Source organism: Erpetoichthys calabaricus, chromosome 2 (genome assembly GCF_900747795.2).
Source record: "Erpetoichthys calabaricus chromosome 2, fErpCal1.3, whole genome shotgun sequence".
In the NCBI taxonomy this organism is placed as follows: Eukaryota; Metazoa; Chordata; class Cladistia; order Polypteriformes; family Polypteridae; genus Erpetoichthys; species Erpetoichthys calabaricus.
In genome coordinates, this window is record NC_041395.2 from 330,459,322 (window position 1) to 330,477,155 (window position 17,834).

The 17,834-nt window shown below is 42.3% G+C and overlaps 1 protein-coding gene and 1 long non-coding RNA gene across 31 annotated transcripts in view; one reads left to right on the top strand and one right to left on the bottom strand.

Moving 5' to 3' along the window:
- LOC114669643 (receptor-type tyrosine-protein phosphatase eta-like) overlaps window positions 1-17,834 on the bottom strand; it is a 151,789-nt gene that overhangs the window by 83,765 nt on the left and 50,190 nt on the right. For 28 of the 30 annotated variants that reach the window (XM_051923391.1, XM_051923384.1, XM_051923373.1 and 25 more), the window contains one exon: window positions 13,711-13,971. The exons of the other annotated variants lie outside the window; for them this stretch is intronic. In XM_051923391.1, the coding sequence (XP_051779351.1) occupies window positions 13,711-13,971 (261 nt within the window). The remainder of the gene's footprint in view (window positions 1-13,710; window positions 13,972-17,834) is intronic. 30 annotated transcript variants of the gene reach the window in all.
- Window positions 1-17,834, top strand: part of LOC127526782 (uncharacterized) — a 62,655-nt gene that overhangs the window by 33,203 nt on the left and 11,618 nt on the right. Inside the window, exon 2 of the long non-coding RNA XR_007934216.1 lies at window positions 5,720-5,865. This is a non-coding gene — a long non-coding RNA (uncharacterized LOC127526782). The remainder of the gene's footprint in view (window positions 1-5,719; window positions 5,866-17,834) is intronic.

Here is a 17,834-nt window from a genome sequence, read left to right on the forward strand (position 1 = left end):
AGAGGTGCATGTGTACTGTAGCACAGACGAACATAAATGACGGCGTTTTTTCCCAGTCGTTGCGTCCAAGTTGGTGGGCGTGGCTCTGCGAGCTGTTGTCGTATCCAATGGTCTTAGAGTTGGTGGGCGTGGCTCCTTCCTGCGTGCACCAAGGGTGTCTTACTTGCCAGCGGCTAGTGAATCCACGCCCCCCTTCTGGCGTGCTTTCCAATGGGTGGCTACTTGTCGGCGACTTAGTGAATTATATATATAGATAATTGCAAGCCTACTGATGGTTTGTGCATGTCAAATAAAAATACTCTACAATATACGACACTTCCACTTTGCTCAACTCCAAAATACACAACACCGCTTTCTGAAAGAGAGAGCTGCTGGTACACAGACCCAATCCTGGCACTCAGACCTAAACTTTACTCTTACATAATGGCAACACATGATATTCACTAACTTTATAACACTCACATAAAGATAAAATTAAATTGTTAGAATTTTTCAATCCAGGTAGTGAAACAATACTGAAAAATGATCACAGGAAGTAAATAACATGCATTAAGGAAACAAAAAATACATCAAACTCTATTAGTGAAAGCTGGTGGGAAAAAAAAAAAGAAATTCTTAAATGAAAAAAATAAAAATATAACACAAAACTGTGTTGAAAATAAAAAAAATATCACATTTGAGGAAAAGGAGCAAAACCAGTTTGAAACAAGAAAAAGACACTCATGGACAGCTTTTACTTATTCCACTTTCATGACAATCCTCCATTGAATTTTACATTTCCAAAACCATTTATTTTCATTTCAATGGGACGGGGGAGGGTTTGAAGGCAAATAACTTTGGATTAGATAGTATTGAAGTGCCTGAAAAAGGAATAGCAAAGGTTTCACAAATGTATCTTCAAAATTCATTTCTCAAAAGAATTACAGAAGAAATAATTAAATAACACAATTATGAACTGGCACTGTAAGTAAACCTACCTACAGTAGATTTAGGTGTTGTTCAATTCAAAAATCCAAAAAGCCCCTTCTATAAGCAAAACCTGCTAGTACACAGACCCAATTCCAAAAAATGACTTTACCATGATGTGAACACATTATATTCACTCACTTGTAAATGCTTGTGATGGTTGTAGAATCACTAACTGTTGTATTATCTCCAGCACTGCAAAAAACAGTGAAGGAATAGAATGTTGCAGAGTTCAGGTTGGTGACATTAAGGCAAGTGTGATTGGTTAGAAGTTGTTGGGTTTGTACACTGATTGAAAAATTAACTCCATAGGAAACATTTCCTCCAAGTGGTGCGACCCAGCAGAGAAATACAGAAATTGTTGTCACATTGACAGCATGTAGGTGAAGGTGACTGGGCCAGGCTCTGTAAATTCAAATAAAAAATAAAATATCATTTTCAAATTTTATGACTTAAATAAGACATTTTTTCTAGATAGATAGATAGATAGATAGTTAGATAGATAGATAGATAGATAGATAGATAGATAGATAGATAGATAGATAGATACCAAATAAAGATTGCTTATTCAAAAGCCACATTGCCAATATTAAAAGGGCTTCCCCTTCTCCTGCTTAGTTCCCTAAAACGGTGCACTTTAAACCCTATTATGTCTCTGGACAGAGATATCCATCCATCCATTATCCCAACCCCGCTATATCATGACACAGGGTCACGGGGGTCTGCTGGAGCCAATCCCAGCCAGCACAAGGCGCAAGGCAGAGAACAAATCCCGGGCAGGGCGCCAGCCCACCTCAAGACACACACACACACAACAGCCACACACACACACACACCAAGCCACACTAGGGACAATTCAGGATTGCCAATGCACCCTAACTTTCATGTCTTTAGACTGTTGGAGGAAACCCACGCAGACATGGGGGAGAACATGCAAACTCCACGCAGAGAGGACCCGGGAAGTGAACCTGGGTCTCCTAACTGCGAGGCAGCATCGCTACCACTGCACCACCGTGCGCCGACAGAGATATTATTACGTCAAAAAAATTCTATTGCATAAATCAGAAATCATTTCAGCCACTTGCTATTTCAGACTATGTTACTCTAAATCAATTACCCTCAATGGCTGTCATGATCACTGCAAAATTGGTAGCATTTGTAACAAAATGAATATTGCATTATGGCAAAATAGTATTTATTTCATACTTTTTAAATTTTTCTGTAAAATAAAAAAAGGATTGTCATATTTAGATTTCATGATGTTTTAAAACCGTACACTAATGCATATTAATTTTTTCGAGGAAAATATAAATAAAAATGAATGCAACCCAGCCACAGGGCATTGCACAAACCAGTGTGTTTCTTCGTGCTCGGATCAATGGGGGGATGGTTTCGTCAGGAAGGCCATCGGTGTAAAATTTTGCCAAATCAATATGCGGACAACAAAACAAGCCCTGGAGTTAACAACGACCGCCACCAGTACTATTAGCCAAAAGGGGTAGTGGCAGAAATTGGGTTACTGTTGGCTGAAGAAGAAGAAGGAGAAGAAGAGGGAGGAGACGTGTCCGGAGGCAGGAGGAGAGGAGAGGAAAGTAAGGAGAGTGGAACTGAGAGGGTAGGAACTTTGAATGTTGGCAGTATGAGTGGTAAGGGGAGAGAGTTAGCAGATATGATGGAGAAAAGAAAGGTTGATATATTGTGCGTGCAAGAGAGTGGGAAGGGATTAATGCCAGGTGATCAGAGGTGGATTCAAATATGTTCTGTTCGTGGTGTGGATGGGAGGAGAAATGGGGTAGGAGTTTATTCTGAAGGAACAGCATGTCAAGAGTGTTTTGGAGGTCAAAAAGAGTTTCAAGGCAGAGTAATGATTATGAAGCTGGAAATTGGAGGTGTGTTGATGAATGTTGTTAGTGCATATAACCCACAAGTTGGCTGTGCAATGGGGTGAGAAAGAAGATTTTTTGGAGTGAGTTGGATGAAGTGATGAACAGTGTACCCAAGGGACAGAAAGTGGTGATTGGAGCAGATTTTCAATGGACATGTTGGTGAAAGGAACAGTGGAGACAAAGAGGTGATGGGTAGGTATGGTGTCAAGGAGAGGAATGAGAAGGTTAAGGATAGTGGAATTTGCCAAAAGGATGGACATGGCTGTGGTGAATACGTATTTTAGAAGAGGGAGGAACATAGAGTATATACAAGACGTGGAGGAAGATGCACACAGGTAGATTACATCTGTGCAGAAGAGTTGATCTGAAGGAGATTGAAGACTGCAAAGTATTGGCAGGGGAAAGTATAGTTAAGCAGCATAGGAGGTGGTCTGTAGGATGACGTTAGAGATCAAGAAGAGGAAGAGAGTGAGGGCAGAGCCAAGGATCAAATGGTTGAAGTTGAAAAAGGAAGACTGCAAGGTTAAGTTTAGAGAGGAGGTGAGACAGGCACTGGGTGGTAGTGAAGAATTACCAGACAGCTGGGAAACTACAGCAGATATAGTAAGGGTGACAGCAAGAAGGGTGCTTGGTGTGACATCTGGAAAGAGAAAGGAGGAAAAGGAAACCTGGTGGTGGAATGAGGAAATACAGGAGAGTATACAGAGGAAGAGGATGGCAAAGAAGAAGTGGGATAGTCAGAGAGATGCAGAAAGTAGACAAGAGTACAAGGAGATAAGAAAAGAAGAGGTGGCGAAGGCTAAACAAAAGGCGTATGATGAGTTGTATGAGAGGTTGAACACTAAGGAGGGAGAAAAGGACCTGTGGGTACACAGAGGGGCCAAGCTGGGGAAAGATGTGCAGCAGGTTAGGGTGATAAAGGATAAAGATGGAAACTTACTCACAAGCGAGGAGAATGTGTTGAGCAGACGGAAACAGTACTTTGAGAGGCTGATGAATGCAGAGAGAACGAGAGAGAGAAGAGGTTGGATGATGTGGAGATAGTGAATCAGGAAGTGCAACGGAATTAGCAAGGAGGAAGTAAGGACAGCTATGAATGAGGATAAAGAATGGAAAGGCCACTGGTTCAGATGACATACCTGTGAAGCATGGAGGTGTTTAGGAGAGATGGCAGTGGAGTTATTAATGGAATTTTGGAAAGTAAGAGGATGCCTGAGGATTGGAGAAGAAGTGTACTGGTGCCGATATTTAAGAATAAGGGGATGTGCTGGACTATAGTAACTACAGGGGGATAAAATTGATGAGCCACAGCATGAAGTTATTGGAGAAAGAGTAGTGGAAGCTTGGTTAAGAAATGAGCTGATGATTAGTGAGCAGCAGTATGGTTTCATGCCAGAGAAGAGCACCACAGATGCAATGTTTGCTCTCAGGATGTTGATGGAGAAGTTTAGAGAAGGCCAGAAGGAGTTGCATTGCGGCATTGTGGACCTGGAGAAAGCATAATGACAGGGTGCCTCAAGAGAGATGTGGTATTGTATGAGGAAGTTGGGAGTGGCAGAGAAGTACGTAAGAGTTGTACAGGATATGTACGATGGAAGTGAGACAGTGGTGAGCTTTGCAGTAGGAGTGACGGATGCATTCATGTTGGAGGTGGGATAACATCAGGGATCGGCTCTGAGCCCTTTCTTATTTGCAATGGAGATGGACAGGTTGACAGACAAGATTAGACAGAGTCCCCGTGGGACTATGATGTTTGCTGGTGACATTGTGATCTGTAGCTGATAGTAGGGTGTAGGTTGAGGAGACCCTGGAGAGGTGGAGATATGCTCTAGAGAGGAGAGGGAATGAAGGTCTGTAGGAACAAGACAGAATACATGTGTGTAAATGAGAGGGAGGTCAGTGGAATGGTGAGGATGCAGGGAGTACAGTTGGCGAAGGTGGATGAGTTTAAATACTTGGGATCAACAGTACAGAGTAATGGGGATTGTGAAAGAGAGGTGAAGAAGAGAGTGCAGGCAGGGTGGAATGGGTGGGAGAAGAGTGTCAGGAGTGATTTGTGACAGACGGGTATCAGCAAGAGTGAAAGGGAAGGTCTACAGGATGGTAATGAGACCAGCTATGTTATATGGGCTGGAGACAGTGGCACTGACCAGAAAACAGAAGACAGAGCTGGAGGGGGCAGAGTTAAAGATGCTAAACTTTGCACTGGGTGTGGACGAGGATGGATAGGATTAGAAATGAGGACATTATAGGGTCAGCTCAAGTTGGACGGTTTTTGAGACAAAGTCAGAGAGGCGAGATTGCGTTGTTTTGGAAATCTGCAGAGGAGAGAGGCTGGGTATATTGGGAAAAGGATGCTAAGGATAGAGCTACCAGGCAAGAGCAAAAGAGCAAGGCCTAAGAGAAGGTTTATGGATGTGGTGAGAGAGGACATGCAGGTGATGGGTGTAAACAGAATAATGATGCAGAGGACAGAAAGATATGGAAGAAGATGGTCCGCTGTGGCAACAACTAATGGGAGCAGCCGAAAGAAGATGAAGATAAATAAAAATGAATGCAGTTTTGAATAACAACTAAAGGAAATAAATCAAATAACAGCCGTCTCCAATGCTGCTTTACCCCATGGGAAGTAAAACAACCATACAGTAGACTACCACTTTGCTCAATTCTAAAATGCCAAAAGGCATCATCTGAAAGCGGCACCTTCTAGTAAACACACCCAATTCCAAAATATTATTTCAAAATCATGTAGACAAATTATATTCACTCACTTGTAAATGCTGTGATGGTTTGTAGAATCACTAACTGTTGTATTATCTCCAGCAACTGCAAAAACAGTGAAGGAATAGGATTGTTGCAGAGTTCAGGTTGGTCACATTAATGCAAGTGTGATTGGTTAGAAGTTGTTGGGTTGTCCACTGTTTGAAAAATTAACTCCATAGGAAACATTTCCTCCAAGTGGGTGCGACCCAGCAGAGAAATATAGAAGTTGTTGTCACATTGGTAACAGTAGGTGAAGTAACTGGCCGGGCTCTGGAAATTCAAATAAAAAATAAAAATATTTTTTAAAATTGTATGGCTAACTTGTGGAATCAGTGAGTATACAACAAAAAACATAACAGATTTGTAATGTAGTGCCCTGACCTTAAATAACAAGTGGTTGCTGAAACAAATTCCATTAACCCCCCCACCAATTGGCAGTACACATAGACTAAACTTCACAGTTCATTTTTACATTTTTAGCTGACAAAGGAGAGAGGAGCTACCGTGTTTCCCCAAAAATAAGACCAGGTCTTATATTAATTTTTGCTCTAAAAGATGCACTAGGGCTTGTTTTCAGGGGATATCTTATATTTATTCATGTACAACAATGTACATTTATCCAAATACAGTCATGTCATCTTCTCTGGAATATCGTTATAACTCTCCACATTCAAACCCTGAATTCCAGCCTGAATTTCTTGGTACTCCAGCCACTTTTAGGATCCTCCAGGATCGATGTGCGCACTTCAATGTTTGAAGAATGGTTCGATGGTGGTGAAGCAAAATGCCGAAATACAAATGTATTCATGTTGCTTTTATATTCAAGTGTCACATATTCCCTAAAGTAGTGACATGATACATTTTAAAAGTCTCATATACAACTTCTGTGCCGTCTTTTTTTTCTGCACCTTCATAATACCATCAGAATGTACTGCGGCATAATTGAGCGACAGAGAAATAAAAATAAGGAGATAATGAAAATGTAAATTTTGTGAGTAGAGTGGAAATTTTGACTTTAAACTCGAAATGTCCACTTTAATCTCTGTGAAAAGGTGCTATATAGGTGCTGACCCTACACAGACTGGAGCACAGAGGTACATGTAAATAAATAAACTATTATTTTTCTTCACCTGTGGGGCACATCTTCCTTGTAATCCCCACAGGTACAACACAGTCCCAAGCACAAATATACCAAATAAAACACACACAACAAAGGACTCTTTTCTTCCTCCACCACTCCTCCCAGGCAACCTCATCCTCCTCCTCCCGATTCTGGCGAATGAGTGGTGGTTGCTGGCTCCTTTGATTAGGCACCCAGAAGTGCTCCAGGTGCTTGATTGCCAACAGGGGCTGCACCAAACTCAAACCCCCATGTTGCCCTGCAGGAGTCTGAGGCACCGCTCAAACCAGGAGGCTGCCATCTAGCATCCAGGGGGAGATATTGGGTTTCCCATGCTTGCTCCCCTGAAACATATGTTGCAGGGGTGTCCTGGCCGGGCATGGGACCTGACTATTCGTCACATCTCGTACTTTACTTTATCATTAAAGGAGACTGTCGTAAACGTCATCTTAAAACCGATCCAGTTGTTAAATCTCTACACACTTCTGGGGCTTCATCCTGACCTGGACAGCAGGCGGCAAACAGCAATAGATCGCACCACACAGAACACACTAACTTTATGATATTCCAGCTCTCTGCACACTTAGAATTTTTAGATTTATACTTTGATATCACTGTCATGATGAAATGCATTAATGTATGTATGGTTACATTTTACAGATAAACCGTTAACTTTGTTTAAATAATGAATACTGTTAATAGTTACACATATGGGCTGCAGAGCGGGTAGCGCTGCTGTCTCGCAGGAAGTCACTTCCCTTGTGATCCCTGCCTGGAGTTTTGCATGTTTTTCCTGTTGGGTTTGCACAGTGGTCTCAGTTTTCCAATATAAAGACATGAAGGTTTGGGGAATTTGGGGAAGCTTACAATGACGTTAGTGTATTTGTGTGCTTGTGTTCACCATGTGATGAGCTGATGCCCCGTCCAGGGATTTTGTTTCTGTCTTGCACCGATGCTGCTGGAAAGGCCACATCTCCAAATTGATGGATGTAATCATGAAACATCCTTTTTCAGAGGTTATTGTGGTAAGGTGTCCTCGGAATTTATTTTATGTTTCAGGCACACATGTCGCATCGCGTGAAGTATAAAACCTGGCCTGAGGCGCCTTACTTTTCAGCTGATGATCTTGACTAGGGTTAATTTTTTGGGTTAGGGCTTAGATTACAGAGCAGCCTGAAATCATGCTACGGCTTATTATTGGAGTGGGTCTTATTTTCAGAAAAAAAACGGTAATAAATTTTCCTACAGCTCTTAAAGCAGTTAATGAAGATAGATAGATAGATAGATAGATAGATAGATAGATAGATAGATAGATAGATAGATAGATAGATAGATAGATAGATAGATAGATAGATAGATAGATAGATAGATAGGATAGATAGATAGATAGATAGATAGATAGATTTCTAACCATAAATACATTCCAAATAAAGATTGCTTATTCAAAGCCACATTGCCACAATTAAAAGGGTTTCCCTTCTCTGCTTAGTTCCCTAAAACTGTGCTTCTTTAAACAATATTATATCTCTGGACAGAGATATATTACGTCAAAATATTCTGTTGCATAAATTAGAAATCATTCAGCCACTTGCTATTTCAGACTATGTTACTCTGAATCAATCACCTCTATTTCAGTAAATAAAAATTCCATCATAGAATCATACATTTTCTGTAACCTGAGATTGCGTACTGGCTCAAAACAAGTGAGCAACATTTTTAATGAAAGGGATTAAACGATCATAACATGGAGGGTAGTTTTTGGAGGGATTCCTTACAACAGAAAGTGAAGAGATCATTTGTTAATTTCAAATTGTAAGGCGATATCAAACGTCAAAAAAAACAAATTAATCTGAACACCAGGAAGTCTTTTAGATGGATGGATGGATAGATTGGCACAACACAATGTTTGTATCCAAAACTCTGAAATGTAAAGAATGTCGCATTATGTGTTCGCCCTGCTAACATCACAAGTTGCAAATTCCTGTGTGACTCAAATGGTGGACGTGAAAATGGCGGTGTCTGTAAGAAAACCAATATGGCATTGTGGCACAACAGTCATTATTTCTACTTACTTAATTTAATATTAAAAAAAAAATGAAAAGTCATATCTATCTGGTACATATTAACTGAAAATTTTACAGGAAAACCTACAAACAACTAAGGCAGTTATTCATAACAACTAAAGAGAAATAAACCAAATAACAGCTGTCTCCAATGCTGCTTTGTTCATAGCAAGAAAACAATCATACAGTAGACTTCTACTTTGCTCAAATCTAAAATGCCAAAAAGCATCATCTGAAAGCGGTATCTTGTAGTACACAGATTAAATTCCCAAAACATTTATTTCAAAATCATGTAGACAAATTAGTATTCACTCACTTGTAAATGCGTGATGGTTGCAGAATCACTACTGTTATATTATCTCCAGCAACAGCAAAAACAGTGAAGGAATAGGATGTTGCAGAGTTCAGGTTGGGTCACATTAAGGCAAGTGTGATTGGTTAGATAGTTGTTGGGTTTGTCCACTGTTTGAAAAATTAACTCCATAGGAAACATTTCCTCCAAGTGGTGCGATCCAGCAGAGAAATATAGAGTTGGTTGTCACATTGGTAACAACAAGGTGAAGTAACTGGGCCAGGCTCTATAAATCAAATAAAAAATAAAATATTTTTCAAATGTTATGACAAACTAAAGCTGAGAGTTAATTTTACATTAACAGCTGATGAAGATTAGAGGAGCTAATAACATTTCCCTATGGCTGTTGAAGCAGTTAATGCAGGCACATAGATAGATAGATAGATAGATAGATAGATAGATAGATAGATAGATAGATAGATAGAATAGATAGATAGATAGATAAGATAGATAGATAGATAGATAGATAGATTAGATAGATAGATAGATAGATAGATAGATAGATAGATAGATAGATAGATAGATAGATAGATAGATTTTCTTCTTAAGTAAATTCCAAATAAAAATTGCTTATTAAAAGCCACATTCCCAATACTTAAAGGGCTTCCCTTCTCTGCTTAGTTCACTAAAACTCTAACTTTCTTTAAACCCTATTATTCTCTGGACAGATATATTATTTCATCAAATATTTTATTACAATGATCAGAAATCATTTCAGCCGACTTGCTGTTTCAGACTATGTTACGGTGAATCAGTTACCTCTATTTCATTAAATAAAAATTCAATCTTAGAATCAAACATTTTGTAACCAGACTTTTTATATTGGCTCAGAATGAGTCTGCAACATTTTTAATAAAATATATTAAGCAATCGTAACATGGAGGGTAGTTTATGGAGGGGCTGTTATCACAGAAAGTGAACAGGCTATCAGTCAATTTCAAAATGTAAGGCGATATCAAATGTCAAAAAAAACAAAGTAATATGAACACCAGGAAGTCATTTTAAGAAAAATTACATTGGCACAACACAAAATTTGTATCCAAAACTCTGATATGTAAAAAATTTGCACATCGTGTGGTTGCCGTCATGACATCACATGTTTCAAATTCCTATGTGACTTCGGAACACATTGCCATGTTAATGGCTGACATGATCTCTTCAAAAATGACTGAGCCTGTAACAAAACCAATATGTTTTGCAAAACAGTTATTATTTACTACTTACTTAATTAAATATTTAAAAAAAAAGTAATGTAATATTTGGATTCCATCCATCCATCCATCCATTGTCTCCCGCTTATCCGAGGTCGGGTCGCGGGGGCAGCAGCTTGAGCAGAGATGCCCAGACTTCCCTCTCCCCGGCCACTTCTTCTAGCTCTTCCGGGAGAATCCCAAGGCGTTCCCAGGCCAGTCGAGAGACATAGTCCCTCCAGCGTGTCCTGGGTCTTCCCCGGGGCCTCCTCCCGGTTGGACGTGCCCGGAACACCTCACCAGGGAGGCATCCAGGAGGCATCCTGATCAGATGCCCGAGCCACCTCATCGACTCCTCTCGATGCGGAGGAGCAGCGGCTCTACTCTGAGCCCCTCCCGGATGACTGAGCTTCTCACCCTATCTTTAAGGGAAAGCCCAGACACCCTGCGGAGGAAACTCATTTCAGCCTCTTGTATTCGCTCGTTCTTTCGATCACTACCCATAGCTCATGACCATAGGTGAGGGTAGGAACATAGATCAACTGGTAAATTGAACTTCGCCTTGCGGCTCAGCTCCTTTTTCACCACGACAGACTGATGCAATGCCCGCATTACTGCGGATGCCGCACCGATCCGCCTGTCGATCTCACGCTCCATTCTTCCCTCACTCGTGAACAAGACCCCGAGATACTTGAACTCCTCCACTTGGGGCAGGATCTCGCTACCAACCCTGAGAGGGCACTCCACCCTTTTCCGGCTGAGGACCATGGTCTCGGATTTGGAGGTGCTGATTCTCATCCCAGCCGCTTCACACTCGGCTGCGAACCGATCCAGAGAGAGCTGAAGATCACGGCCTGATGAAGCAAACAGGAACAACATCATCTGCAAAAAGCAGTGACCCAATCCTGCCCACCAAACCGGACCCTCTCAACACCCTGGCTGCGCCTAGAAATTCTGTCCATAAAAGATATGAACAGAATCGGTGACAAAGGGCAGCCCTGGCGGAGTCCAACTCTCACTGGAAACGGGTTCGACTTACTGCCAGCAATGCGGACCAAGCTCTGGCACCGATCGTACAGGGACTGAACAGCCCTTATCAGGGGGGCCGGTATCCCATACTCTCGGAGTACCCCCCACAGGATTCCCCGAGGGACACGGTCGAATGCCTTTTCTTAAGTCCACAAAACACATGTAGACTGGTTGGGCAAACTCCCATGCACCCTCCAGGACCCTGCTAAGGGGTATAGAGCTGGTCCACTGTTCCGCGACCAGGAACGAAAACCACACTGTTCCTCCTGAATCCCGAGAATCGACTATCCCCCCGACGGACCCCTCCTTCCAGGACCCCTGAATAGACTTTTCCAGGGAGGCTGAGGAGTGTATCCCTCTGTAGTTGGAACACACCCTCCGATCCCCTTCTTAAAGAGGGGGGGACCACCACCCCGGTCTGCAATCCAGAGGCACTGTCCCTGATGTCCATGCGATGTTGCAGAGGCGTGTCAGCCAAGACAGTCCTACAACATCCAGAGCTTTGAGGAACTCCGGGCGTTATCTCATCCACCCCCCGGGGGCCCTACCGCCAAGGAGTTTTTTGACCACCTCGGTGACCTCAGTCCCAGAGATGGGGGAGCCCACCTCTGAGTCCCCAGGCTCTGCTTCCTCATTGGAAGGCATGTTAATGGGATTGAGGAGGTCTTCGAAGTATTCCCCCCACCGACCCACAACACCCCGAGTCGAGGTCAGCAGCGCACCATCCCCACCATATACAGTGTTGACACTGCACTGCTTCCCCTTCCTGAGACGCCGGATGGTGGACCAGAATCTCCTCGAAGCCGTCCGAAAGTCATTCTCCATGGCCTCCCCAAACTCCTCCCACGCCTGAGTTTTTGCCTCAGCAACCACCAAGAGCCGCATTCCGCTTGGCCTGGCCGGTACCTATCAGCTGCCTCCGGGGTCCCACAGGACAAAAGGGTCCTGTAGGACTCCTTCTTCAGCTTGACGGCATCCTTCACCGCCGGTGTCCACCAGCGGGTTCGGGGATTGCCGCCACGACAGGCACCGACCACCTTACGGCCACAGCTCCGGTCAGCTGCCTCAACAATAGAGGCACGGAACATGGCCCATTCGGACTCAATGTCCCCCACCTCCCTCGGGACGTGGTCGAAGTTCTGCCGGAGGTGGGAGTTGAAGCTACTTCTGACAGGGGGCTCTGCCAGACGTTCCCAGCAGACCCTCACAAACACGTTTGGGCCTACCACACCTGACCGGCATCCTCCCCCCACCATCGAAGCCAACTCACCACCAGGTGGTGATCAGTTGACAGCTCCGCCCCTCTCTTCACCCGAGTGTCCAAGACATGTGGCCGCAAGTCCGACGACACGACCACAAAGTCGATCATCGAACTGAGGCCTAGGGTGTCCTGGTGCCAAGTGCACATATGAACACCCCTATGCTTGAACATGGTGTTCGTTATGGACAATCCGTGACGAGCACAGAAGTCCAATAACAAAACACCGCTCGGGTTCAGATCAGGGGGGCCATTCCTCCCAATCACGCCCTACCAGGTCTCACTGTCATTGCCCACGTGAGCATTGAAGTCTCCCAGCAGAACGAGGGAGTCCCCAGAAGGTATGCCCTCTAGCACCCCCTCCAGGGACTCCAAAAAAGGGTGGGTACTCCGAACTGCTGTTCGGTGCATACGCACAAACAACAGTTAGGACCCGTCCCCCCACCCGAAGGCGAAGGGAGGCTACCCTCTCGTCCACCGGGGTAAACCCCAATGTACAGGCTCCAAGTTGGGGGGCAATAAGTATACCCACACCTGCTCGGCGCCTCTCACCGGGGGCAACTCTAGAGTGGTAGAGAGTCCAGCCCCTCTCAAGGAGATTGGTTCCAGAGTCCAAGCTGTGCGTCGAGGTGAGTCCAACTATATCTAGCCGGAACCTCTCAACTTCGCGCACTAGCTCAGGCTCCTTCCCCTTCAGAGAGGTGACATTCCACGTCCCAAGAGCCAGTTTCTGTAGCCGAGGATCGGACCGCCAAGGTCCCCGCCTTCGGCCACCATCCAACTCACACTGCACCTGACCATGGTGTTCAAAACTATACACTGGTACATAATAATTAAAATTTTTACAGGAAAACTTACAAAAGACTGAGGCAGTTATTCATAACAACTAAAGGGATAAAAATCCAATAACAGCCGTCTCCAATGCTGGTTTGTTCATGGCAAGAAAAACAACCATACAGTAGACTTCCACTTTGATCAATTCTAAAATGCCAAAAGCATCATTTGAAAGCGGTACCTGCTAGTACACAGATTAAATTCCAAAACATTATTTGAAAGTCATGTAGACATATTATATTCACTCACTTGTAAATGCTGTGATGGTTGCAGAATCACTAACTGTTGTATTATCTCCAGCAACTGCAAAAACAGTGAAGGAATAGGATGTTGCAGAGTTCAGGTTGGTGACATTAAGGCAAGTGTGATTGGTTAGAAGTTGTTGGGTTTGTCCACTGTTTGAAAAATTAACTCCATAGGAAACATTTCCTCCAAGTGGTGTGACCCAGCAGAGAAATATAGAAGTTGTTGTCACATTGACAGCAGTAGGTGAAGTAACTGGGCCAGGCTCTGGAAATTCAAATAAAAAATAAAATATTATTTTAAAATTTTATGACTTAAATAAGACATGTGTTTTTTCCACCAAGTAATACCCATAATAACCTGTGGAATCGGTGAGTATACAACAAAAAACATAACAGCTTTCTAAAGTAGAGCACTGACCTTAACGACAAGTGGAGCTGAGAATTATTTCTGTACTGCTAAAGCTGAGACGTAATTTTTACATTTTTAACTGACGTATGAGAGAGGAGCTAATAAAATTTTCTGCGGCTGTTGAAATAATTAATGCAGGCACATAGATAGATAGATAGATAGATAGATAGATAGATAGATAGATAGATAGATAGATAGATAGATAGATAGATAGATAGATAGATAGATAGATAGATAGATAGATAGATAGATAGATAGATAGATAGATAGATAGATAGATAGATAGATAGATAGATAGATAGATAGATAGATAGATAGATAGATAGATAGATAACTCATTACATTTATATAGCGCTTTTTTCAGTACTCAAAGCACTATCCACACAGGGAGGAACTGGGAAGCGAACCCATAGATTACTATCTTAAATACATTCCAAATAAATTCCCATTATTAAAAGGGACTCCCTTCTCTGCTTAGTTCCCTAAAACTGTGCTTCGTTAAACCCTATTATAACTCTGGACGGAGACATTATTATGTCAAATATTCAACTGCAAAGATCAGAAATCATTTCAGCCACTTGCTATTTCAGAGTCTATTCTTGTGAATCAGTCAGTAAGTCATTATCCAACCCGCTATATCCCAACACAGGGTCACAGGGGTCTGCTGGAGCCAATCCCAGCCAACACAGGGCACAAGGCAGGGACAAATCCCTGGGCAGGGCACCAGCCCACCACAGGGCACACTCACACACACCCCCACACACCAAGCACACACTAGGGACAATTTGTATTCGCCAATGCACCTAACCTGCATATCTTTGGACTGTGGGAGGAAACCCAAGCAGACACGGGGAGAACATGCAAACTCCACGCAGGGAGGACCCGGGAAGCGAACCCGGGACTCCTTACTGTGAGGAAGCAGTGCTACCATCTGCACCACTGTGCCACCCTGTTGTGAATCAATTACCTCAATTTCAGTAAATAAAAATTTCATCATAAAATCACACATTTTCTGTAACCTGAGATTGTGTACAGGATCACAACAAGTGAGCAACATTTTTAATGAAAGGGATTAAGTGATCATAGCAGTAGTTTATGGAGGGGTTGTTACCACAGAAACTGAACAGATTGTTTGTCAATTTCAAAATGTAAGGCGATATCAAATGTGAAAAGAAACAAAGTAATTTGAACACCAGGAAGTCTAATTAAGAAAAATTAGATTGACACAACACAATGTTTGTATCCAAAACTCTGAAACATCAAGAATGTGTGCATTATGTGGACATCCTGCTGACATCACAAGTTGCAAATTCCTGTGTGACTCAGGAAGTCATTGCTATTTCAACGGATGTCATGATCACTCCAAAACTGGTAGCATTTGTAACAAAATGAATACGGCATTGTGGCAAAACAGTAATTATTTAATACTTTTTAAATTTGCTGTAAAATAAAAAAAGAATTGTCATATTTAGATTCCATGATGTTTAAAACCGTACACTTATGCATATTAATTAAATTTTTTCCAGGAAAATATACAAAAATTATTGCAGTTGTGAATAACAACTTAAGACAAATAAAATAAATAACAGCAGTAGTGGTGGGAAGTATACCGGTTCATACCGAAAACCGTTTTTTATTTTGGTTATGATATGGACTTTTCTTATACCGCAACACCGGTTTAAATAGTCTAAACAACATTCAGCACGTGGCGCAGCAGGAAACTGTTTAAGGGGGGACCTTTTTCACTGCTACACTGCTACACAGATACAACAGAGTACATGCGTTAGTGGAGGTATTGAGCAGTGAAAATGGACAGAGAACACTCTGAAACTGAAGCTTTAGCAGACGATAAAGTTGAACATGATGACACAGAAGAACTTTTGCCGAAAAAAAGGAGCCGTGTCTGTTGTCTGGAGATACTTTGGTTTTAAAAAGGTTGGATGTGGACCAAACGACTATTTACTGCAAATGCTGTCGAGCTAAAGTTGTCCAATACTATCCACCTGCAGAGCCACAGCACCATACATCACCGCAGTTTTAGACCCGTAGTTGTGGACCCGCAGTTTCAGACCCGGAAGTGACGTCTTCGTCATTTCAGGACTAACTTCGTAAAATTACTTTTGGAAGGTCTCGGCAAAGTCCAGAAAGTAACGTCGGGTTAAAGACCCGTTTAGAAACCAAATAATACGCATCATTGTGAAGTTCAGAGGGTTTCTGCCATCACGTCGTGTCATATATCAAACTAAACAATACGGATCGTTTCTGTGAAATACGCTATTAACATTTACGTTGTGTTTGGGTCTGTGGGAACCATTTAACATGTTGACAAAATTAAAATCATCTAGATCTCTGTTAATTGAAAATAGTTTTTCGTTTACATTCATGAAACGAAGTACACAATATAATTATAATGTTTACACCACGTTAGAGTTTAGTAAAACGTTAATAATAAAAGTGATTACGTTTTTTTAAAATGTACTATGCATGTGTGCAATATTGTTCTAAACCAATTTAGAATAAACATTTAAGCCAATCTAATATTTTTAAGCATGTATGTGAAGAAAACGGCAATACATATTCTACACTGAATTATGCAATATATGAATTGCCTTATATAGAACTGCTCTAGTTTTTCTCACTTAATATTATAAACAATGGGCCATCAAAAGAAAAAAATAAAAATACTAATAAGAACACAGGGCAGCACGGTGGCGCAGTGGTAGCGCTGCTGCCTCATAGTTAGGAGACCTGGGTTCTCTTCCCGGGTCCTCCCTGCGTGGAGTTTGCATGTTCTCCCCGTGTCTGCGTGGGTTTCCTCCGGGCGCTCCGGTTTCCTCCCACAGTCCAAAGACATGCAGGTTAGGTGGATTGGCGATTCTAAATCGGCCCTAGTGTGTGCTTGGTGTTTGTGTGTGTCCTGCGGTGGGTTGGCACCCTGCCCAGGATTGGTTCCTGCCTTGGTGCCCTGTGTTGGCTGGGATTGGCTCCAGCAGACCCCCGTGACCCTGTAGTTAGGATTCAGCGTTTTGGAAAGTGGATAGATGGATAAGAACACAATGTATTTATATAGTACCCTGCCCAAAATTCAAAAAGAACAATAGGACCTATATACTGTAACATTGGCTACAAATAATATCTTCACTAAATAAAGATAAATACAGGATATACAAAACATTCAAATAGAATAAAAGACAATACTGCAGACTAAAATACAACATATAATACTACAAAAAAATCTTGAACAAATAACATAAATTGTGATCAAAATTCAAACCCTGAGTACCTGGACAGATAGAGGGGGTAAACTGAAAGAAGGGGCAGAATGTCAGGTCTGTTTAATGTCTTCCTATACAAATTAATGGAGTCAGCTGATGTCATTAATTTTGGGAGGTCATTCCACAGTCAGGGCGCTATATACAGCTGAAGGCCTTGCCGTCACCCACAGAGTGCAGGTTAGTGGGGGGCACAGAATCAGAGGACCTTAGTGGGCAGGTCAATAACAGAATTTGATATTCAGTCCTGTAAGACACAGGGAGCAGTGAAGTAGTAGTGATTAACAATAATCGATGCGGGATGTGATAAAAGCAGGGACAGGTTTCTCAGCATTAGAATAGGAGAGGAATGAGCAAACATAAGAAATGTGACACAGGTGAAGTAAGAAAGTTTCTTAATATGGTTTACATGGTGAAATAAGAAAAGGAGGAATCAAAGTGACACCG